General features: G+C 38.0%; 1 protein-coding gene across 8 annotated transcripts; it reads right to left on the reverse strand.

Annotated features, from left to right (window-relative positions):
• Positions 1-3,446: 3,446 nt before the first annotated feature.
• LOC122667551 (peroxisomal membrane protein 13-like) lies at positions 3,447-25,166 on the reverse strand. 8 transcript variants are annotated; one of them, XR_006333811.1, is made up of 6 exons: positions 25,043-25,166; positions 16,391-16,624; positions 16,016-16,314; positions 4,908-5,000; positions 3,738-4,019; positions 3,447-3,631 (listed from the first exon to the last, which is right to left on the reverse strand). XR_006333811.1 is itself a non-coding variant. In XM_043863870.1 (6 exons), the coding sequence occupies exons 1-6, from the start codon at positions 25,065-25,067 to the stop codon at positions 3,804-3,806; spliced, it is 750 nt and encodes a 249-aa protein (XP_043719805.1). In that variant the 5' UTR covers positions 25,068-25,166; the 3' UTR covers positions 3,447-3,803. The 8 variants fall into 8 exon arrangements, 7 of the variants coding, with proteins under 7 accessions (XP_043719805.1, XP_043719804.1, XP_043719803.1 ...); XM_043863870.1 differs by having other exon boundaries at positions 3,447-4,019; positions 16,016-16,177; positions 16,262-16,284; positions 16,394-16,624; XM_043863869.1 differs by having other exon boundaries at positions 3,447-4,019; positions 16,016-16,177; positions 16,262-16,314; positions 16,394-16,624.
• Positions 25,167-25,615: the final 449 nt, after the last annotated feature.

The raw sequence follows: 25,615 nt of genomic DNA on the forward strand, positions 1-25,615 counted from the left end.
TAGAAGAGGTCAGTTCACTTCACTTCACTTCACTTCACTCAATCAATAGCCATTAACACAGTTCTAGTTCTTAATTTTAGTGATTCAACAGATCAACGATGATGAAATCAAGATACTAATCAAGTCCAGGGAGGAAAAACTAGAAACGGTCAGTTACTTGAAATCTGATTATGATATATATCGAGTTCCCAGACTGCTTCAAAAATTAAACCCAGAACCCTACACACCTCGATCAGCAAGTCTCAATTGGCCCTTAATTTGCACCATAACGACCAACTGTTACGAACCATGGAGACACATAAGTTGCGGTATTTAAGTATTTCATAGCCTATGCATACTTCATGAGTGGCCTCATATATTGACACTCCCAGTGATGTCAAGTTGCTAGAGCGTAAGGGAATTATTACAAACCACCTTTGCAGTGCAGAAGATGTAGTGACCTTATTTTAACAACATTGGTAAACATGTTACCATTGATGGCCGATATCCTTATTTCTATGGTGTTATCAAAGATTTGGAGGATTATCACAGTAAAGCATGGAATAAATCAAAGGCAAGTTTGAAGCAGAAATATTTCAACATGCCCTGGGCATCAATTTCAGTGGGTGCTGCAACGTTACTCCTCATCTTGACCATAATACAGACTATTTGTTCCATCTTACAAGTTAAATAAAAAATGAACAATTAAGTACTCATGATCAATCTGTATGAGTGAGTCTATTAATTTATACATTAGCTAGATCGATGGTTGTTGAGATGTTGTATTAATACTTTCTTGCTTAATTTTCCTTTTTATTAAGATGACCTAAAATGTGATAATTTACTTTGTTTCCTATTTAGTCTATGATTCTTAATTTATTGGGGAAATATCATCTCCCCTCGATCATCGTTTCCATTCATAGTAGAATAATGTACGTGAATACAACACATCGATGTATAGCTAGAACAGGCATCAACCTTTGCTACGTACACCAAAACAAACAAAATCCAATAGCAATAGTAAGGACGTCTTAGGTACGGGAACAAAAATAATTATCAAAGAGTCTTGTCTCCAAACTAAGGGTGTTAATTGATCCGGTTTGGGCTATCGGTTTGAATCTCTAGATCTAGTGGTTCTGGCTCTAAGGTGTCAAGACTAGATCCGGACCAATAAGTTCACCGGTTTCAAATCTAAGATCCAGGACCATTAACTAATGGATATTCCGATTCCGACTCCTAATCAGGTCTAAACGTTATTATAATTTAAAACCCAAAAACACGGACAATAGGAGTTTCTCTAGGAAAATGGGGGCTTCATCATACGTAAATGTTGTCTTTATGCCGTAATTATCACTTCCAATTCTTGGGCACCTCCAATTCCTCTAATAGAGGGAGTGGATCCCATCTTGGGCAGTGGGTAGGATTTTGCGCCCCCATGTGAGGAATTGGAGGAATTTGAGGGGGCAGCGAATTGGAGGGGATAACGATTCAATCTTTATGTGCATCTGCTTCAAGATGCAATTTCATCACCTCACAGTTTACCCCTTTTACAACCATGTGCAAAGCTAGTTGTCCTTTCTTGTCAGTCCTCCATGGTAATTGTGGATCCTTGCCTAGTAATGTTTTTACAATTTCAAAATGCCCTTGTCTAGTAGCCGAATATCCGAAAATATACAATGTGACAATCCTTGGAACTGAATGCCCAATTCAGTCCATAGTTGCGAACACTTAAAAGGTTAAAAAACCATGGACAACAACCGCTCATGAAATCATAAAAATAATAAAATATTATACAACATAAAATGCATTTGACAGACACTTCCAACATCATCATCATCATCACGATATCCCAAAGCTAAAGATTGGTCAATCATATTCCACTATATCTCCTACAGACAGTTATTATGTGCAAGGTAGGGAGGAGATAAAATTTGAAAAGAGAGAAAATACAGAGGAGATGAAATTTAGGGGGAAAATAATAATAATAATAAAATATGAAGGAGATAAAATATGGATATCACTTAACAGATCAAGCGTGAGGTCTCAGTTTATGAAGGAAGTCTACCTTAACTCGAAGAGTTTAATTTGATTCCAAAAGTCCCCTTTACCTCTTGGATTATCCCTATTTAATAGATTACAAGTAGTTGTAACTCCTACTAAACCCATTACCCCATTACACATTCATGACCATAACTGATCCTAACTACATACTCAGATCACACACATAACTACCATACATACTAAGTACTACAAGGAGGGCCTTGTCCGTTGCGAGAAGGACATATTGACCTATTTTAAATCCCTGTTTATTTGAGCATTTTCAGCCAAATCTTAGGATTTTATCTCGCTTTTCTGAATAAATTGATTCTTTAACAAAAAAAGTACTACAAAGTCTACAGCCTAGTTCATTTAGACTCTTAAGAATAGTAGGCAGGCAGGGTGATACGATTGCAAGAAGATACACATGATGGTGGAGATTTTTTTGAAAACTTCATGTCCACCTAAACTTTAAAGTGTTTTTTCTAGAGGGTCTTGTGTGATGGTGTGTGCCATGTAAGTGTGTGGTGGCCAAGTGGAAGGTTTAAATGATACATGTGTCTTATGGAATGCTGAGACTGAATCCCTATGGCATCTTTTTATGACATGTGACATATTTAATCTTTTGCAAACTGAGACTCTTCATTTCACTTCTATCATGGACTTTTGCATATCTTTCTTCAATAGTTTATCTTCCTCAGCAGATTGCTCATGGTTTTTCGATATTTTTACAATCACTTGTACTTCATCTAGTTGCACAGGATTCAAGTTGTTTTTCAGAGTCTCAAACCAAATCCAACAACTGTTTTATTTCATGTCAATAAATGGATAGAAGACTTCCGCCTTCCTCCAATCACTTCCATTGCTAATGTAAAAGAGATTCAGACTAATCTTCAGTCCATCACCACCCTATCTATGGATTATCCTCTCACTTTGATAGCAAGGATCTTTGATGCCCTTTCAAGGAAGGCTGGATGATCAACTTTAATTGTATATTTATAAACTGTTTGACATGTTTTAGCTCTCGACCACGGCCCAAATCAAGGCTCAAGCCAAGAACTCTCTCCAAGGACTCTCGGCATGTTTGCTTGCAGATGGGTCACTGAGTAGCTGAAGTGTGGACCCCCCAGCACGAGGATGAAAAAACTCATTCCAAAGCAAGAAAACTCAACATAGCCATGGGGATGCTTTGCTTTGTTTCTGGAATTGCAATGCTTTTATAATCACCTAGCTCTGTTTTTATTTCTAGTTTGTACTTTGTACTAGCAATTTTATGACTTTCTTGGAATCGGTAGTTTATTAGGCTAGGAAGGGGGAATGGCATATAACTATAAGAAACAATATCTATGATTTTGTAGTTAAATCTTATTGCTTGATGGTATTTTTCCTCTTTTTTTCATCCCAAAAAAAAGGTTGCGAATAACTTGAAGTATCAAAAGGTGCATTATGACACATTATTTACGAAAAACAAGCAAGGGTTGCTTACACTACTCCTAGAGCCAATATATGTAATCAAAATCATGTCCAGACAATTTTCCCGTTTTATCAAATGTTCTTACAAGATTGAACAAACTGAAAGGATGAGTAATTGTTGTCTCCTTGGGCTACAGCACCTCTCCTGAAATTAAAAAAGTGGGGGTTAAACATTTCTTTCCCTGTCTGGAAGTTTGATCTCCTCCAATGCAAGGACCAATCTACAAATGCAATGCTAGAGTCTCTTCTCACCTCTGAACAGGCTGCAACTCTGGCTTTCTCTTTCACTGCTGCGTGAGTATGAAAAGTCGCATTCATTTACTTGCATCATCTGTCCAGACATTGTCCCATGAACCAGCTGGAGCAGATTTCGGTCCCTCAATGTAGTTTTGGCCACCATGGGGATGGTGGGGACCTTGTAACCCTTCGGACCCTGGTGGATGAACTTTCCTGGGCTTTGTCCTGATCCCTAGCAATCTCAAGACGAACCTTGCAAGCTCCCCATATAACATCCCAGAGCGATCAAAGAGCTGTAACAATTAACCACGGTTCACCAAAATCAGGTTTGAGAAAACATAGCACTAAGCCATTAACACAGTAACTCTGGTTTCTTATTTCCTTTATATTGATTTTCCTTCTGGAGGTACCAGTTTGATGCAATTTATCCATATCAGTTTCACCACAACCTCCAAAAACTATATCAAATACTGAATCACCCAAGGGCAGCAATATCACTGCTCAAGCTAAGTTATGCACAAAGGAATGTATTAAGTACATTATATTAAGCCACATATATTAAGTAGATGATGCATGGCTAGTAATGCTCGTACACCAAGTCTCCCTTTTGTCATGGGATATATCCACTAGATGGTGGACCATATGCATGATATTGGCCATGAAATTTACTAGGTAGACAATCTAAGAGGTACCCCATCTATCCAACGGTCAATAAGAATAGCTCAGTTCCCAATTGGATAGCGAAGATAAGTTTATCAACATAACGTCATGTAAAGAATGACATCACATGTTCTTGTAGCAACTAAGCATATTACTTACTTTTTCTAAATCAAAGGTGACATTACAACAGAATAGTACTGAAAGGATGGGAAGGGGGAAGCAAATAATAAACTAAGGATCTCCAACAGATTGCATAATAAGTATTACATAACATCATAAACATCTTAAGTCATCATCATACATGCCAAAAAAACTGATACTTTCTATACTGTTCAATACGAAATGCACTTTTGGTTAAATCTATTACTATCAAATCTGTAGGTTTAAGGAGTGAAAAGAACAAGACAGTATCAGAGAGTACATACACAATCAATAACTTAACCTAGTTTCAGACAACCCTGCAATATCAATATTATAAAATAAAAAAAAAGGAGCTGTGAGAGATGAATAAGAGGGAGCACCTGAAGAAGTGCAGTCATGAACATATGGAATGCCTGGGTATTCTGGTCTATTAGTATTGAAATTCTACCAAAACAGGTTACCACACCTTGCATCTGTGCCATCGAAAGTTAAATAATATCATAATCTATAAAATTAACAAATGCAAAATTATCTATATAATCATGAAAACATGAATTGTTATCAAGAAGAATCACGGTAGGAAACCTAGTACTCATACACACACCAATCTGATGAGACATACTTTTGGTTTAGAACTAAAGCTGTGTCCATAGAGTATATACAGCTTTGAAGCCTAATAATATACCATACAACTGATCAAGAAATCCAATGTGTGGCCAATACCGCAACAGCCATGGGCCCATGGCAAAAAGAAATCATCTCAAAAAGTAATATGAGAATGACAAAGAAACTTGGAACAATAAAAATATCTACAAAAATTCAAAATAGGGATCAATTCACAGTAGATAATTCCTAAGATATGAGTAGTATGCATTAGCCTTCTTTAGATATATCCAATATGATGCAGCAGATAAATCACAAAAGTGGGCTTCATTTAGTGGAAATAAGACTTGGTTGGGTTGCATACATGTTGAGCCTTTGGTCCAATGGGTTTTCTTTGCAATGAGCCATTTTAATGGGCCTACAATATGGGTAGTCAAGTAGGATAAGTGTAGATGTGTTTTTTATGTTAGAAGTTAGCTGAATCAAGTCCTAGAATCATTAGGAATTAAGTACAGATTTCAATACAAATCTATTTTCTGCAGTTAGAGTTCCTAGTTTGAGTAGGACTGTCAAATACTTGTCTGTTTTGACTACTACAAGTAATAATTTGATATCCAAATCAGTTTAGGAGTGTCAGAGAGTCAATTTATGAAATTGATATATAGATGTAGTGGTCCATAGCCTCACACACGAATTAATCAAATATAGCTTTCAGTTCTCTGAAGTTTGGCTGATGTGGATTCAGGGGCTTAATTGGATTCCTAGCCTAGTTATCTTAATTTCTCTCAGTCACCCTGTGCCATAATAATTGTGTTCAAGGTTCAATTCTACTTCTCTGTTGCAAATAGCATACAAGTTATTGTTCTATTTTAGCTCTAAACTGAAGTTTGAGATTCATTTATAGTACCTTCTGAAGTTCTGTTATCAATTCTAAGATTTCTGGTCGATTGGTACTTGTTCTACTTTTTGTCAGTCTCTCTCCTACTGGCACTAGGATTCTTCTAGATTTCATTCTTTTATCAAACTTGGCCCAAATTCAACAGGCTAATTCTGTTAGTAGAATAGACTATTTGACTGAAGTACTGAGATTCCTGAGTCCTGTTATTAAAGTCCTCTAAATTCTGGTTTTACTTCTCTATTTTTTGATCCTGTTATGATTTGTGAACTAGTCTTCTGGTTTGGAAACCGGTTGACATTATTTGTTATAAGAGATATGCAAATACCAGGGATAGGTAATGGAAACAACATCATCCATCAACATCCATTATCTTCAAAACTCCATTAAACAATTAGCTGAGATGGTTTGGATTTTTCCAAAGACGCTTCTGTTATAAAACAAGAAGAGAGATTACATCTAAGAGCAACACTTATTTTGCGAAAAAAAGTAAAGCCAGATATTGCTAACTTTGTTGAACAGATTAATGCAGAGTTGGATCACGAATGACCTAACCCCAGGCAGGAATGCAGGATCTTAAACACGATCAATAAATCTCAGATTCAAGTAACAAATCATAGCAACCAATCATAACCAAGTCTGATACGGCAGAAAATAGGTTAAAATCTCAGAATTCCAGAATATACTTGAAGGTGCTTCGATGGCTCAGATATTCCAAATGAGTACCCTTGCTTAGGTGTAGAATTGATCCCCAAAAGTTGATATTCAATTGCTGGACAGAATAGGAGATCGATCACCTTGTTCAGCAGCAGATTTACTCCTTTGAATAATCTTCAGATCACCAACAGATTTCCACACAGAGATTGATTGAAAAATAAAACAGAAAATATAAAAGATAGAAAAGGATAGGATAAATCGGACTGAGCCTCTCACTCTTTCCCTTGGGTCTCTCACCCTCTCATAGCATAGGCATCTCACCCCTCAACTGAATCTCACAGCCATTACAATGATTTCTAACTGAACCAATCTCATAATTCTCAAACTTGACTTGGTTTATTTCAGCCTTTCCTCTTATTTATAAACCAACTGATTACATACTAAGCAATTTCTAGAAACACATAAAACTCCAAACATTAATTGGAAACTAATTCCTAAATTGTCTCCAACTCTAATTACATCAAATAACTGAAACTAAACCTAAAGACAAACAAATATCTATCTAAAACTAATCCTAACAAGCCCTCCACGAAATAGCTTAAAAATTCCCTAAAATCTAGGACTAATGAAGTTATCAATTCTCGTCCATATCCTCCCCCACGTATTGGCCATTGGGATCTTCTAGAAGTCTGGAAATAATCCCTCTCATAAGCTGCTCGATATCTCCTTATCTAGGCAGGTCAATATCTCCTTGGAAAGCAAGAGTCCATGCAGCGGCAAACTAGTCTTCAAACTTGGTCTTCATACAGCTGGCACTAGACCCAAGAAATATGGAGTTAATCTACATACAAATCAGCAAGTCAATAGCCAAAAAAATCTGAAAAATAATCTTCTAAATAGCTGGTAGATGGCAAATTACTTTCCCAACTAAACTGCTGGTCGATATAGAGCATAATTCGATTAGCTCAAATGGGTCTGATTAAACCCTGGATATGGGCCAGGTATAAGCTGGGTCGATGGATTGAATATGGGCCTAAAAACAAACCCATAAAGTTGGCCAAGTATTGGCCTGCCTTGGAACCCAGTTGAATGCCCAATCTGAAGTCTTGGACTGCATCACAGATTGAAACACATTAGTTCGTTGATTGGCTAGATTCTTTAGATGAATATTTTGACTAGTACAACTTGACGATGTAGAGGAAGATTAGATTTATTCTTATGCAATTGACTGGACATACTGAAGAATCATGGGGAATCCATGAAGCAAGGCTTAAAGTCAGAAGACATGAGCCTAGGACTTGGGAAAGAGATAAACAAGAGTTGAAGAATAAGTACCTATCCAAAGGAAGCTATCCATTCGACAAAATAACCAAAAGGCTTCAGAGCTGAAAAGAATTTAAAGCAGCCATCTAGAGAGTGTTGGAGATCTAACAAAAGCAATGTCAAAGAACAAGCTAACTTCAACCTTACACCGCCAAAGGAAGAAAATAAAGAAACAGACTGCACATGTGTCAGTAGATTCAATTCCTTCAAAAAAGCCAACAAAGAAAGATATAATCCCCTCACAAAAATCTGATGTAGATCATGAATGTGGCGAGGAGACACAGATTGTAGAGGATCCAGTGACTGAAGGTAAAAATCAAATCCCTTGTACGGTAGGAGCCTATACTTCTCTTTAAGATTCAGAGCCTACTGTTGAAGATTAAATTGAAGAAATCATAAAGGTCAGCAAGACAGAGACAAGGCAATGATTGCATGATCCAAGGAAGAGGATTAACATAAAGAAAATTGTGTTGAGTAAGATAACATTGTTGCTAATCTAAGATATAAAGACGTGCTTAAGGTAGATGATCAATTCCATTGCATGAAAGATGAAGTCATGGCTGAGAAATATTTAAAAGAATTATCAACACAAAGCTGGGAATACTCAAGAAGTAGTTCCTACCTCCTACTATTGAAGAGTTTATTAAGTTCATAATACCCTATCACTTCTTAGACGAAAAGAGTTCAAGAGTCGCTGATTTTATTTTTATTGCTCGAGAGAAGTCAGGACTTTATTACAGATTGAAGGTGATTTGTATGGTTCTGATTATTCGTCATTTCAAAACTTGAGGACGAGTGTTTTTCAACAAAGTGGAAATTGACGCAGATAAATCACAAAAGTGGCTTATTTTAGTGATAAATAAGCCTTGTGATGTAGGTCACATGTCCATCTGTAACCGCAGAAACAAGGCCCTAAAACCAGCCCAGTATCGTTGTGGGAGACAGCCTGGTCTGCTGATGTGGTGGGTTTTTGTTAGTTCAATGGAGCATCTCATAAGCAAGCCCAGTCCAGAATATTGACTTGCGTGAAGAACAATATTTACTTCCTATTTTAGCTATCTTCTATTTCCATGTAATAGCTAGACATAGTTTCTAATTTCAGACTTAGAAATTAGCATTAGCTTTTATTTAGAAGTTCCTATCATAGTTGTCAAGGCGCCGCCTAGGCGTCCAGGCAGATTTTTGGGGGCTTAGGCGACTGCCGCCTTAGTGGTATTGAATGCCTTAGTGTTACCAACCTAGGTTGGCCCTTATTCTAAGTTTGGCCCTTATTTATGCCAAATATCATTTAAGTAAATGTTTTATATTTGTTATTTCATTTACTTAAGATATTATTCATAAATAAGCAAATACCCCCTATTTGAATCCAATAAAAATAGTTAAAAAAAAAAAATCAAATTCCAATAGGATAAAAAGTCAACCCCGTAGTTCAAGAACAAAAAATGGATTTTTGGTGGTAGGTGAAATTTTCAACTTTCTAATGCTAGGGTTTTTCTCAAATCTAAAAATTTCATATCTTAATATGGTAAAACATTTCTAAAAACCAAAAGTGCGGTAAAATATTCATTTGTTTTGATATCTAAAAAAATATTTTCATTCCGACCAATTTTGACAGCATTCGCACGCACCAAATAAGGCTTGATCGGAACATAACTCCTACGATATAAATCAGATTTAAACAATCTTAGATTTGTTGGAAAGCTGATTTTGTGCTCTACCTAATACAAACAGTCCCATGTAAAAATAAAATCATTTGATCAATCAAATTCATTAGAGAACAAGAACATTTTTCTAAATCGAGAGCAGGTTAATTACTTATTAATAAGATCATATTTTCTAAGAACAGTATAAACCAAATGCATGTTTTGATTGTTTCAAACTTCCAATAGCTTGCTTCTTCAGTTCTGCTGTCTTCTATTTCTATGTTGATTTTTGATGACTTGATGTAGCTTGATATTGATTTTTGATGATTTGATGCGACTTAATGTTGATTTTTTATGACTTGATGTGGCTTAATGTTGGTTTTTTATGATATAAGGTACATTTTGTAACATACTAAATAATGTTAGAAAAGAGGAGAAATAAAAAATAACACTTAGGCGCCTTGTCGCCTAAGCACTTAGAAACCCCTCCACCATCATAGGTCGCCTTGCCGCCTCAATAACTATGGTCTCATGTAAAAATAGAATTATTTGACCAGTCAAACTTCTCAGAGAATAAAAACATTTCTCTAAATCGAGTGCAATTTAGTTAATTATAGATAAGATCATTTTTTAAGAACAATGTAAACCAAATGTGAGACTAGGTATACCAGGACAATGACCAATTCCAAGAATAGTATAAACCAAATGTATGTTTTAATTGTTTTAAACTTCCAATAGCTTGCTTCTTCAGTTTTGTTGTCTTCTAGTTCTATGTTGATTTTTTTATGACTTGATGTGGCTTAATATTGCTTTTTGATGACTTTATTTGGCTCAATGTTGATTTTTGATGACTTGATGTGGCTTAATGTTTATTTTTGATGATATAATGTATATATTGTAGCATACTAAATAATGTTAAAAAAGAGAGGAAACAAAAATTAACACTCGGGCACCTTGGTCGCCTAGGAAGGCACCTTGTCGCTTAAGTGCTTAGGCACCCCTCCACCGCCTTGGGTCGCCTTGCAGCCTTGACAACTATGGTTTCTATTTCTGTCCATTGTTTCCTTTTAGTTAGATTTAGTTACTATTTTCGTTTGGTTTCTATTTTTGTAATCCTTCCCAATAGCCAAAAGGGGAGTTACTAATTTGTCACCATGCTGTAATTAGAAATAAGGCAAGAGGCTGTATTGATCAGCCAAAAATTTAGATTAAAAAAAATGGAACGTTGCTTTGTGCAATGGCTGTGAGAGACAGGCACAGTGAGAAGCCGTGGGTGAGAGACCCATCCCTATCCCTTCTTCCCCTTCTTCTCTATTTTTTTTTTCTGTTTCATTCTTACTTTCTATTATATTGTGCTGTGAGTTAATCTTCATCTGAGATACAATCCAAGCTTCATTGTTGCTGTTGGTTAGAAGATCTATAAACTGGAGATTACTACTGATTTGTTCATCATTCAACTACAGATCATTGTTGCTTGAATCTACTGTTGGCCTATCATCGATCCTACTGTAGAGTGGTTCTTACTTGAACTTCTTCTGCGTTCTATAAATGTTGATCCTTTGGTCCACTGGGTTTTCATAGTAAAGGACCACTTTCATAGCCCTATAATACGGGCGAATTAGGAATATGAGATTAATCAAGTACGATTGGTTTAGGGTCTTTTTTATATTACAAGTTAGCTAAGTCAAATCCTAGAATCATTAGGAATCGAGTCCAGGTGTAATTATAAATCTATGTTATGTTTTTAGAGTCCTAGTTTGAGTAGAAGTGTTAAATACTAGTTTGTTTTACTACTCCAAGTAGTAGCTTGAATTCAAATCAGTTTAGGAGTGTTAGAGGATCAGTTTATGAAATTTATATATGGATGTAGTGGCCTATGGCCTGAGACATGAATTTAAGAAATATAATTTTCAGTTTTTTTATGTTTGGCTGTAGTGTCAGACTGTCAGTAGTGAGCTTCATGGATTCCAAGTGGCTTTTAGGTGGATTCCTAACCTAGTTATTTTCCTTCCTTTCTATATTTCTCGAGTACAGTCAGATTATTCTGTTCTCTATACCCTGCACCATTCTGATTTTGTTCAAGGTTCAATTCTGTTCTGTTACAAACAGCATACAAGTTACTGTTCTGTTTTGGCTCTAAACTCAAGTTTGCGATTCAGTTACTTGCTTTCTGAAGTTCTGTTATTAGTTCTAAGAATTATGGTTGATGGATAGTAGTTCTAGTTCTCCTAGTGCACAAGGATTCTTCTAGATTTCTATAACCTGTTATCAAACTAGGCCCAAATTCTGCAGGCCAATTCTGTTAGTAGCATAGTTCAAAAACTCGCCGAAATCTCGAGCTCAGTTGAAAAGAGAGAATAGGAGAGAATAGATCGGCTTGTCCAATAGACAAAGGCTACCTCTTTATTCATAATCATAGATCATTACAAATCTGGAAATAAATCCTAACATAATCATCATGTGCAACATGTGCATAATGAACCTAGACATTTTAATGTATCTGGGTCCGGGTCACGGTCATTGGGTCATCCGTTAACACTCCCCCCCTCAAGTTGGTGCATAGATATCTCGCATTCCCAACTTGAATACAACATGATAAAATGACTTAAAAGTTAAACCCTTGGTGAAAACACCAGTCAATTGATTTTCAACAGACAAAAGGTATGCATATTAGGCCTTCTTCAAGCTTTTCCTTGATGAAATGGCGATCCAGCTCAATATGTTTGGCTCGATCATGTTGAACTGGATTATGGACAATGCTGTTTGCAGCCTTGTTGTCACAGTAGAGTCTCATGGGGTCTTCAGAAGTAACAACCAGATCTTTGAGAAGGATCTTTAACCAGAGTAGTTTACACACTCCTTGTGCCATGGCTCGGTACTCACCTTCTGCACTTGACCTGGATACAACTGACTGTTTCTTGCTACGCCATGTGACCAAATTTCCCCCTAAGAAGGTACAATATCCAGAGGTGGAACGTCGATCATCTATAGACCCTGCCCAATCAGCATCAATGAATGATTCTAACTTCAAACTGTTGTTATTAGAGAATAGAAGACCTGTCCCGGGAGAGGACTTTAAATACCGAAGAATCTGGTATACAACTTCAAGATGTGGAGCCTTTGGGTCATGAAGAAATCGGCTTAACAATTCCCCCAGCATAGGCAATATTTGGTCTAGTGTGAGATAGGTATATCAGGCTTCCTATAAGACGCTGATATCTTTCCTTATCGACCGGGTCACCTCCTGTGCAGCTAAGATGATGCTTCACCTCAATAGGAGTATCAGCAAGCTTACATCCTAGCATACCTGTTTCTTCGAGAAGGTCTAGGACATACTTCCTTAAGGAGATGAAAATGCCTTTTGTAGAGCGGGCAACTTCAATCCCTAAGAAGTATCTGAGTTGTCCAAGATCCTTAATTTAAAATTCTACTGCCAACTGAGACTTCAATAAGGAGATCTCTGCATCAACATTACCCATTGTAACTATATCATCTACATAAACAATAAGGGAAGTGATTTTCTTTTCCTTCTGTTTGACAAACAATGTGTGGTCAGTCTAGCTCTGTCTGTACCTAAACTTCAGCACAGCCTTCTGAAAACGGCCAAACCAGGCCCGAGAAGACTACTTGAGACCACAAAGAGATTTTCAGAGTCTACATACTTTACCAATTGTGGAGTCTGAACTTAAACCAAGTGAAATGTCGATGTAGACTTCTTCCAAATCCCCATTTAGAAAGGCATTCTTGACATCCAGTTGTTAAAGGTTCCATCCAAGGTTTGCAGCACAAGAAAGTATTGCACGAACAGAATTCATTTTGGCAACAGGAGTGAAGGTATCTGGTAATCAATATCGTAAGTCTATGTAAATCCCTTGGTGAACAATCTGGCCTTGTATCTCTCAATAGTACAATCTGGCTTTTGTTTGAGGGCAAAAACCCATTTGCATCCTACTGGTTTTTTCCCGTCAGGACAAGGAACCAGCTCCCAAGTAATCATTCTTCTTCAAGGCCTACATTTCTTCTACCATATTATCTTTCCATTTTGGGTCTAAGATAGCCTCTTTCTAGTCCTGTGGAATAGATATAAAGGACAACGAGGAAACAAAAACACAATAGGAAGTGATAATGAATTGTAGGACACAATTGGAAATAGGGTGCAAGGTACATGATCTGACACCTTTCCTAACAGCAATGGGAAGGTCATCAAAAGAAGGAGAGGAAATGTTACCTGGAGAGGGACTATCATCTTGTGGCGGATCTAGCTCAGGAGGTGTAGAGAGAGATGGTAAAATAGGGTCAGGCAGAACAAGCTGCTTCTGAGCAGGCTACTTTTCCGTTTTTCGCGTATAAGTGATGATGTCCTTGCCACTTGGAATAGGCCTCTCCCCCCGAAGATGTATAGTATCAATCACAAGAAGGGTAGTAGAAGGAATCTCTTCCTCCAGTTGCTGCTCCCCCTGAGGAGATGACTGATAATAGGGTTCGGTCTCGTGAAAAGTGACATCCATGGTAACAAACAGCTTCTGAGTGGGAGGATGATAGCACCGGTACCCCATTTGGGAGGTGGAGTACCCTAAGAAGATGCAACGAATCGTCTGAGGATCCAACTTGAAACGAGAAGGGAAAGAGTTGTGCACAAAACAGATACAACCGAATACCTTGGGGGGCAGGAGAGAAGCAAGGGAAGGATCCAGAAGCTGGCTAACCCGTGTTTTGAAGTGGAGGACACTAGAAGGAACCTGATTTATAAGAAAGGCAGCAGTAAGAACCACATCTCCCTAATAAAACTTAGGGACATGATTTGTAAACATCAGTGCCCTAGTAACATCAAGAAGGTGGCGATTTTTTCGCTCTGGAATGCCATTTTGTTCAGGGGTCTAAACACAGGAAGTTTGAGAAAGAATGCCATCAGAATCAAGGTACTATAGAAAGGATCCATCAATGTATGACAGAAAAGGGAATCAAACTTTTATTGTCACTAGGAAAATAAGAAGACCTGGTATGTTTAGCAAACTCACAAATATCACAATGTAAATCATCCAAAGAACAATGTTTAACTAAGGAAGGAAACAAATGACGTAAAACATGATAAGAGGGATGTCCAAGACGACGATGCCATTGCTGGAGCTGAGTAAGAGTGCTCTTTTCTCGGGTAAGAGTATTAGCAGAGACCGGCGGAGAGGAAGGTGAAGAGCCTTGATCCAAGTAGTAGAGACCATCCTGTACTTTACCATATCCAATCATTGTCCCCGTCATTAGATCTTAAAAAACACAATGAGTAGAATAAAAGTGAAGAACTTACTCGTTGATGAAGAACCAAACCTTTATATCAGATTTCTTGACCATAGGATATAATAGAGATGCAAAGGAGAACCAAACGACCCACCCGGGCTTCCCATCGGAACGTGTCAATCGGATCAAACACCAATTTCGTCAGCCTTGATCAAACACAAGACAAAAATCCTCAGCAGAGTTGCAAAGGCAGCAGTTTTGTTGAGTTTTCAAAATTCGTGTCAGGTAAAAAGGAGCCTCCACGATCTAATTTTATTTAAAGACCTCGAGGCCAAGCAATTCTAATAACACTAAGGGACTAAGACCCACCTAGCCGACTCAACAAAACATAACAATTGCTATCTTATGCAGGGAGAGGGGTGGACCCGACTTATATTACCTAAAAGTAAAGGAAAGAAATTAAAAGAAAGTAACTTAAGTCACTTAAATTGAACCACTGGTTGGACCAGCTTTGACCCGGTTCAATTTAAAAACAAAATACATAAAAAACAAAGTATGGAACTAAAACAGTAAATTAAAGTGAGTAAACAGCAGCTATTTGAACTTCTTCTTATGGATGTAGGTCTTTAGATCTGGATCACATCTACTTTGAAATTTAGAGTGGGTTGAAAACACTATCATTCCGACTCAAAGGGAGAAATGCACAGGAATATTGATTTGTACCATGTGTGCGCTTGATATAAATAATAAATTCATCTGAAAACTGAAGAATCAAACGTCAAAATACAAAATATGCCTTTTGTCAAAGACTAACCAGCAACTAACTGGATCACCATCACAACCACCCAATGAATAGGTTAATCTCATAGAGCAAGAAATAAATTACAAGGCAGAACTACTAACATAAGCGTAAACCAAGAACCTACAATATTTAGCTTATAGATGTAACAGACGAGCATCTATTGTAGCAAACAAGACCGCAAAATAAATGAGGGGTCAAAAGCAACTTGAATAAAACATGTGAAATTACTTTGAAACTTTCATATATTTTAAAAGTAACAAGTTAATGCAAAAAAACAGAAACACAACTAAGAAGATCAGGAATAGTTATGGACCAAAGAAAGATTCGTCTTACCACCCTAAGGAAAGAAATCCAAAAGCCTGGTGGTGATGGAGGAGCCCCAAATGGATTATTTGGATCTTGACCACCATAAGGACCTCCCATGCCCACTCCATAACCACCCATAGGGCCTCCATAACCACCATTGTGCATTCCCCCACCATACATTCCAGATCCTCCATAAAGGCCACCATAACCCCCACTATACATAGAGTTTCCATACATTCCACCACCATATGTTCCACCCATTCCACCTAATGAACCATACGTTCCAGATCCATAGCCTGAGTTATAATTTAAGCTCGAGTTATAACCTGGAATAATTGGAGAAATCATAAGATACATAGGACAAACAGAAGAAATGAGTTGCCAAAGAAAAAGTGAATGAACCACCTCCATAACTGCTTCCATAGTTCTGTTGCCAGGGCCTGGTGGGTACAGGCCGACCAAGACTGTTTCTGTGTACAGTTGCATTCCCGTCAGCATTTGAAACAACTTCTCCAGGTTTAGCAGTTCCTGAAGCCTCAACTACATCACTTGTGCTACCAGGTGATGGGGGTTTAAAAGGTGCAGGACCAGACGAGGTCCCAGCTCGCTCCCAAGGTTTTAGTGGGGGACTGTTAACTGCAAAGGTATAATTCCAGATCCACCCATGAAAAGCAGTAATTGATAATATCAAATCCAGCAAATAAGAGGATGAACTTATCAAACAAATAATAATAAGAAGAAGAAAAAAGGTTTCATGTACGGCCGGTAGTACTTGAAACCCTTCGATGGGGACAAAACTCCCTTAAAATACCAACCCCCCCCCCCTATTTACGAAGCTTTCAATTAATCAATTTTTGAAAGCGGTCGTACACAGAACCCCTCCCATCAAAATCAACTTGCAGTTATCATCATCCATTACTGAAGCCTAAACTACATAATCATCAAAATCATCTTGTGGGAGCAGTAAGTAATGTAAGGCTAGATTACAAGTAACCCTAACCCCAAATATCACCCACAGTAAGGTCTAATAGTCCCAGCAATAGAAGTCTTAATCAACAGTTCAATAGGACTGCCACAAGTCACAGTCAACCAGAAAATTTACAAACTCAGAATTAATGGATATAACCAATGGGTGGGCCTAACTTTGTAATCAAAGAAAGAGCCAAGAGAGGGGAAGAATCCCTGAAAATATTGGATCAAACTATCGGTCGGATGCTAAGATATCAACAGGTCACCAAATTAGAAACTAAACTCCGAATTAGAAGTTTATTGACTAACGACATAACCAGCCAGCAGATTAACTCCAGATTTGGATCGAGTTGAGAGGATATTGGCAGGGACTTGTGCTCCAAAAATTATTGAATTCTGATGGCTTGATGTGGAGATATGAAAGTTGCAGCAGTAGAGGCTTGGGGACCAAGTCACTCGATGTCAACAATGGAGGAAATCTGATATTGATCAGATCTGTGGACTGATGTTGGGGATATTGTGCAGCAGTACTTATCAACCTCTTATGATGAGAACCAGCCTGCTTGATGGGCTAAAACTGGCAGCAATAACTCACCAAACTATGGATCGAATTTTGGAGAATTCAGGGTTTGAAACCCTGCAAGTTGAAATCGATATGGCAGAATAATCTTCTGAATTCCAGCAACTGGTGTAGATCTTGAATAGCAGCAATAGTAGATGATTAACCGACTCCCAAACGTCACGAATTTTTTAGGTCATTAGTGACCTTTCTTCTTGCAGGAGACAAAAACGTATCACCCACTTCCTACAATCCAGCCTGAACCAAAAATCAACAACGATAGCTGCAGAGAGTACGGTAGAACGGGCGGAAAGAGACTTTGATTTAAATCATAAGAAGAATAACCAGCAGTAATGCAGCTACTTGTTGTCAACTCAATTTACATAACAAACGATGGAAGGGGGATCGATTAGAATGATGGAAAGGGAAATAAGGAAGTGGGTCTCTCACCCTAGGCCTCTCGCCCTAGCTCTCACAGCCAATCCTCTCACAGGACAATCACTTGCCAAAGCAAAGCAACTCTAATTTTATCAACTCAAATCTCCTCTGCTCCTAAGAGTTGATTACATAAATATAGCCCAATGGGCTGAAAGTCTGAAACAAAGCTAAGACTGAAGTAGAGTCTAACTAGGATTTCCAACTAGGACTAGGATTCCCAATTAGAATTACAATTCATAATGCAAATAGGAATTAAAAGCCTAACTGAAAAGGGAAAACATAATAAATAGGCTGTAACATAAGCCAACGATTTGGCTGACCTAACAACTAATGTGCTGCTGGTGCAGGGTGATCCCTACACCTGCGGCTGTTTTTTTCTTGGCTTGGGATTGATCTACATCAGTAAGTCTACAGACCTAAAACACTTGCACATAGTAATGGAAAATTTTAACCCAAGCTAGAGCTAGACGATGATTTGCAACCACAGGATCTCCAATAATAGAAGAATAACTAGGCAAATTCAGATTTAAAGACTGAAATGAGAGAATTTGTACCTCAAAACAGAATGGTTGGAAGGACTTGAAAGTTGAAATTCAGTTCGAGTACACAATTCAATGGATACTACTATCCTGCAAAATTTCTCAGAATTCTAAGTTCAGATTAAGGGTGCACAGGCCACTCCCAGTACCAGTAGGAAAAAAGGGCAGTGATACTAGAACTGATATTCTGGCTAATCAAACTTCGGAACTCAGATCAGAATTCAAAAGAACAGATAACCAGATGTTTAAGTTTAAAATTTGAGCAATTCTGATTAATAACTAGAGAGAGATGGCAGATTGAAACTTGCTGAAAATAGAAACAAGAACAGGGGTGCTGCCCGCTAATTAAAGTGATGGAAACTGACCTGTATACTTGAAAAGAACAGTAGTCTTTGATCTACTAATCTTAAATTCTCTTGTTTCCCAGGTCGATCTCCACCTGCAATGCTAATGGAATTCCACCAGATAGCCACCTGAGAATCTCTCCCATGAAATACTGCAAATCTATCTGAACATGTAGAAAAAACTCAAAGCTTCAATTCATAATATCATGGGTATGGCCTGGGCCTTCACACATATTTATAGTACAGGACAGGACAAGTCAATTTGGTTTTATGCCAGGTAGATCCACGACATAAGCTATCTACCTATTGAGGAGACTCATGGAAAGATGTAGAGCTAGCAAGAAGGATCTCCATATGGTCTTTCTTGACCTGGAGAAAGCCTATGACAGAGTCCCTAGATATTTAATCTGGCATGTTGTTGCAAAGAGATGGGTGTCGAGTAATTATATAGAGGTAATTAAGGATATGTATGAGGGTGTGGTGACTAGTGTGAGATCTGTGCGAGGCCAGGGCAAGGAATTCCTAATTACGGTTGGGTAACATCAAGGATCAGCCCAAAGTCCTTATTTGTTTGCGCTTATCATGGATGAGTTAACCAAGAACATCCAAGACGAGGTACCGTAGTGTATGCTCTTCGCTGATGATATCGTTTTGGTGGATGAGACAAAAGCAGGGATTAACGCTAAGTTAGAGTTGTGGAGATCGACCTTGGAAACAAGAGGATTTAAGATTAGTAGATCAAAGACGGAGTATATAATGTGTAACTTTAATCACACTATGTAAGATTATGACATGGTGAAAATTGAGGAGGGAGAGATACCGCCAAGTGACTATTTCAGATATCTAGGGTCTATCATACACAAATAAGGTAACATAGATGATGATGTTTCTCAAAGAATTAAAGTGGGATGGATGAAATTGAGAGGTGCACCCGGAGTACTGTGTGACCAACACATTCCCCTAAAAGCTTAAAGGAAAGTTCTACAGGATTGTTGTCCTACCTGCTATGATGTATGGGGCGGAATGTTGGGCAGTTAAAAAGTGCCATCTAGCAAAGCTTTGGGTTGCAAAGATGAGGATGTTAAGATGGATGTGCGGCAAAACTAGGAAGGATAAAGTGAGGAACGATCGTATTAGAGATGATGTGGGAGTTGCCCTGATCAGCGACAAGCTCTGAGAATGTTGTGTGAGGTGGTTTGGCCATGTGCAACGGAGGCCTGGGGATGCCCCGGTAAGGAGTGATTTGATTCCGATTGAAGGAGCTAAAAGAGCTAGGGGCAGGTCTAAAATGACAATAGGTGAGGTTGTGAAGAATGACATGCACAGTCTGGGACTTATGCAAGTATGGCCTCAGATAGAGCCTATTGGAGGGCAAGGATCCACGTTGTCGACTCCATGTAGCTGAGATTCTCCTGATTTTCTGCACTATCCTCTTTCCTCCTACTTTCATCTTTCATTTTTTATTTTTTATTTTCCATTTCTCACTTCCTCCTACTTTCCTTTCCCTTTGTGTGGATCTCTATTTTACTTAATTTGTTTTGAATGGATCCATGTAGCCGACCCCATTTAGTTGGGATAGGGCTGAGTTTGTTGTTGTTGACAGGACAAGTCAAATACTGATTTGTGACTTCCTAAGACCCATTCCTAAGTGAGACTGAAACTGAAATAAAGCTAACTAAAACATACTTGCCGCCAACTATAGAGAAATCCTATTCCAGATAGGACTCTATAAAAACAATCACAAGCTGAAAAAGAAAAAGTCCAATTCAATTCAAAGAACAAATTAATTCCCATACTAACCCACAACCAGACTAAGAGTCGGGATCCTAATTATCATAGGAAAACTATGCAACACTAAGGACAAAGCCATACGCAAGCAGGGCTGAAGCCCTCCTCCATTCTTCTTTGTAACTACATCACATACCTTCTACAAGAAGCAACTCTTCAAGAACCAACAAGGGGGATAACGAGATAAAAGTGAAAGGTAGCAAAAAATTCTCTTGGTTGTTCCAGATGTGACAGGTGGGATTCTCCACAGGAATCCCATCAATGGAATACTCTATGAGAAAATTCTTCTAGACTGTTCACCAAACTCCTTTTCGAACATTTGAACAGGAATCCAAGCATCACAAAATGATGCAGATTTATCACCAAACTGAGCTTCTTTTCTTAGGAATAAGTCTAGGGTTGGGTTGTGTACATGTTGGGCCTTTGATCCCATGGGTTTTCAATGTAATAGGCAACTTTTATGGGCCTAAAATATGGGTAATAGGTTTGCATACGGGATTAGATGTTTTATTTCCCATACTTAGTTTTATTTTATGTTTTAAATTAAACTGGTCCAAAACTGGTTTGAACTAGTGGTTCAATTTATGTGAAGTTAAAATATTCTTTTTTTATTTTCTAGGAATTTAATTTAAGTATTTAGTTGGGCTGGATTAGGACTCTGTATTGAGTCTATTTCAATTTCCTAGTCAATTTAGGTTACCTAATGGGTTAAGGATTGGGTTAGGCCTTTCCTTTTTAGTGTAGCCTGTGTAGGAGTCTATTTTTGAGTCTTTTATATAAGGTTGTAAAAGGGGCGAGTATTGAACACGAATTTTGATATTAATGAGCTTTTGATGCGCTCTTCTTCTCCAATGAAGATTTTTGTATTGTGTTTGATTAAGGCTGGTGGGATCGAGTTTGATCCGATTGACATCTTGCGGTGAGAAGCCTGGGTGGTTCGTTGGTGGGATTGGTGTTTGATCCAATCGACACCTTGTGGTGTGAAGCTCAGGTGGTTCTTTTGAAGCACTCCTTCAAGTTCTTTGAAGATCTCCTTCAAGTTCTAGTTCAAGACTCGATTTTTATTCAAGTTTCAGCTTCCAACAAGCTGCTGCCAGAGAGATTCTGCAACAACAGTAAGTTAGAAGTGATACCCATCCCCTCCATTCATCTTCTAATGCTCTACAGCCCCAAAACCCTAGTTTTCCCCCTTCTGTTTTTAATTTTCCTATAACCTAAAACCTGCAACTATTCTTCTTCCCTTCTAGAAGGTCACATGCAAGGTGATTTTCGCAATAATTCTGCCCAACCAAATCTAATCGTTAGAACCTGTTAAAATTTTGATAAAATCTTCCTCAAATCCTAAGAGAGACTCGATCCAAATTTCATTACCATCCACCCAGCCGATTGTCTGAAATTACACTTTTACCCCTCTCCTATCTCTACTAGGAAACCTCCATAACTCCAGATTTAACCATATGATTTAGCTATAACTTTCAGCATATATTTCCCTCCACCCTACCCACACTCAACCTAAATATTAAGCCCATTCAACCACCTGATTTCCTTTTATTATAAACCCTAGATTCCATCATCTTCCACCTTTCAAAACCCTAAACCTAACTTGCTGTCAATTCATTCCATCACACATTCCTCCATCAACTTAATATAACCTTCACTGATAGCCTCCCCTACACCTGCCTAGCATAACCAACACCTCAAACCCTAACCCTAATTGTGACCTAAAATCATATTCTTCCCTAATCGGACTGCCAGTTCATATTAGATCCGGGTGTACTGGCTCCTAGTTGGTCTCCTACCAATCTAGGTCTACATTACAAAACCATTCTCAAAACAGAGTATGGATTAGACCTCATTTTGAAAAGAATGACAGCAACTGAAAGTTTTTCAGATGGATTACTAGATCAGCCATTCTTTAAATGACCTTGCTCACAATTTTACATGATGATCAACAAACAGCTTTGAAACCTTCAACTGCCTTTTGACTGTTTTGTCTACTACAGCTCTTGCCATTGCAATTCTTGCCCTGCTTCCTCAAGTGGGTTGCTTGGCCCCTCTTTCTTGTACGTTTCCACTTCTTTTCTATTGTAAGATCCAGGCCAATCATTTGAAAAATCAATAAATTTCAACAAACAAAAATGGTTTCATCAGTCGTCTATTGGCAGCGGAACTAACGAGAGAAAAAAAAATTCGGGAATCAATCTCCATGCACGTTATAACATTCGAAATAATCCAACCAAAGTAGGATTTAGTGTTACCTCAAAACCCACAAGTGCAGGTCCACTAAAGGAATATAACACTTGGAACACCAGACATGCCACAAGTATGGTAGTGTTGCAGTGGAGGATCTCTTCTTCACGTTAGGGCTTCTTAAACCCTAGATTTTACTTCCAAGTAAGAAGATGAGAGAAAGACTGGAGAGAAACTTGGCCTTTCTTTTGTTGGCTAATCCCCCATTCTCCCTTTAATCCGTCTAATATCTCTCCCTTCCCCTCAAATATATAATCAATGAAAAACCCTATACTAGCGTGTACCATGATGCCAAGTGGTGGGATCCTATAAGGTGATCCTACAATGGCTATTAAAGCGAGACTCACTTTAAGTAAATAAAATATTCACCCGTAACACATTGCAGTAAATAAACTATTTAGATACTAGTACAACCTCAGTTGGATACATAATTAGCAAATTCGGATTTGGGAATTATTCGGACAAAGAATTATCTGGAACAATTCATTTTGTCAATTTAATAATTCAATCAAAAAATCAGTCAAAAAAACAGATAAGATAAAACTCGGATTCGGATTCGGATTCAATATTTGTTCGTTCACCAAAATATAATTCGAGCAAAAAAAATGGGATGCTATTTTTAATATTTGTAGCACTGGTTTCACATTATCACCTGTAAAAAAAAGGCCATACCCAATGCACAAGGCTCCCGCGTTTAGCAAGGTCTGGGGAGGGTCAAATGTACGTAGCTTTACCCCTGTTTCCAGAGCAAGGTTCTAAAACTCGGTCTCAACCAGGTCGCGTTTTCCGAGATCTCAGCGAGACAATGCATTTTTATTTTTTTTTAATGTTTCGGTGGGCATATGACCATAGTTGGCTCCTAAACTTTAAGATAAGCTTGTTTTAGACTTAATATACATATTTAAAGGTTCAAATTGAACACCAAAAAAAACACTTAATTCTTAATTCCAAGTCCCAACAATACAATACTATGATTCTATGAGTACTGAGGAGGTTGATATTCTCGAAATATTTGAGATTTCACCGAGATTTCTTCGAGATTTCTCGAAATATTCGAAATATCGGTCAAGATTTTCAAGATTTGACATTTTTATGTTTCGTATGCTATCTCCTCTCAACAAGCAGTTTCCCGAGATTTTCGAGATCTCGCCGAGATCTCGCCAAGATTTTGAACTATGTTCCAGAGAGGCTGTTTCCAGGACTTGAACCCGTGACCAAGCGTTCAGCAAGTGAGCACTTGACCAACGCGCCCAGCACGACCCTCTTTCACAATATCAACTTTGTACTATGCTAAATCAGAGAATCTCATAAACCTTTTGTAGCAAGTTTGGGTTTTAGCATTCAAGATAAAATTTCCATTCACTGCCAGGCGTTCTATAAATTACAGGAAATAGGCAGTAGTATATTTACAACAATCCACAGTAATGCAAATCTCCGAACAAGACCAAATTGATGCACAAGCAATAGCAGGCAACATCATGTTTATAAGACATCATAAGCCACAAAGAAAATGGTTCAAGCTATCTAAATCAGTATGATCAAATGCAAGTCATTCTCATGTTACTGGAATGCATGTAACAGGAGGAGTAATTCCCTTTCAAAATGAGTTCCCCATTGAATATCACGCAACTTGCTCCAAAACTAGTCCCAAATCCCGCAGAGGTAAATTAGAGGAAAAAAAAACTTGAAGCATATAGTATGATCAAAGCTGAGGTCGTGTCTGAGTTTGCGAATTTCGATGTAAAAAACAATTTTCAAAAATTATAAAAACAAGAAACAAAGAGGACTGACTTCAGATTAAAGAGCATGGGATTGTAAAGATGACCGCAAAATTCAGGAGGTATTCGACTAGATAAGAGAAAAAGTTTTGAGATTAGGGCTTGAGCTCTGCTTGCGAAGTTGAGGAGTTTCAAAATTAATGATCCTTGCCTTGGTCGGTTTTCTGCAGTGTTTCATCTTCGTCTTCGTCTCCGGGAAGATTCATAGTAGTGGAAAGACAAATTAATACGAAGATTGAACAAATTGCGATAAATATTATCAATCTTGTCGCGGGAAATCGAACTATCCAAAGCATACCATACGTAATGGAATCAATCGGTGCAAGACAGAGATGTCAATCAAAGAAATTCAGAAAAATTAATTAACAAGATTAAGAAATAAAGCTTACCTCCCTGTTGCGATTTGGGTTCCATAACGATGGAAGATAAACGACATGAAAAGCGGGGAGCTGTTCCTCCCTTCGTCCTCCTCTCAAAGGGGACGGGAGTAGAAAGAAGAATCTAGATTTATAAAGACAACACGTATGACTGCAAAAAGAATCAAAATTGACGAAGTATGCCGCGTTTATAGACCTCAGTCGTTCAATTATTGGTTTCCTTGCATATCTGTCTAAATTACGATTTTGCCCTTGACTCGAGATAAGGACCACATTTGTTGGTAAGGTATAGGTTGAATCTCATCCGTTCAATTTCTGGTGATGAGAATTATGGGGTTTCTATCACGTGGAACAAGGTTTTGCCGTTTACGATGCTAATCTTGCTGGTGGTTACTACCATGACATTGTGTGTAGAACTATAGATTATATATGTTAATGTAATACTTGGGCACGAGATAATGCCTAAGTTGCCTATGTCCACGGAGTAATGTCCTAATCAGTATTGTGTCAGACTTAAAATGATCACTTGTAAATACTTAGCATCAAAAGCTTGGTTGTCTATATGTTTAGACTCAAAATATTTTA

The sequence above is a fragment of the Telopea speciosissima genome, chromosome 7 (genome assembly GCF_018873765.1).
Source record: "Telopea speciosissima isolate NSW1024214 ecotype Mountain lineage chromosome 7, Tspe_v1, whole genome shotgun sequence".
NCBI lineage: Eukaryota > Viridiplantae > Streptophyta > Magnoliopsida > Proteales > Proteaceae > Telopea > Telopea speciosissima.

What these genes read in the sequence shown, in the direction of transcription:
- LOC122667551 (XM_043863864.1), bottom strand. Translation starts at nt 25,067, where the DNA reads ATGGAACCCAAATCGCAACAGGGAG. An exon ending in TGGAAGCAGTTATGGAGGTG is followed by an intron (nt 16,315 to 16,390) that starts GTTCATTCACTT and finishes CAATTATTCCAG; the next exon opens with GTTATAACTCGAGCTTAAAT. An exon ending in TCATGACTGCACTTCTTCAG is followed by an intron (nt 4,020 to 4,907) that starts GTGCTCCCTCTT and finishes TAATTGTTACAG; the next exon opens with CTCTTTGATCGCTCTGGGAT.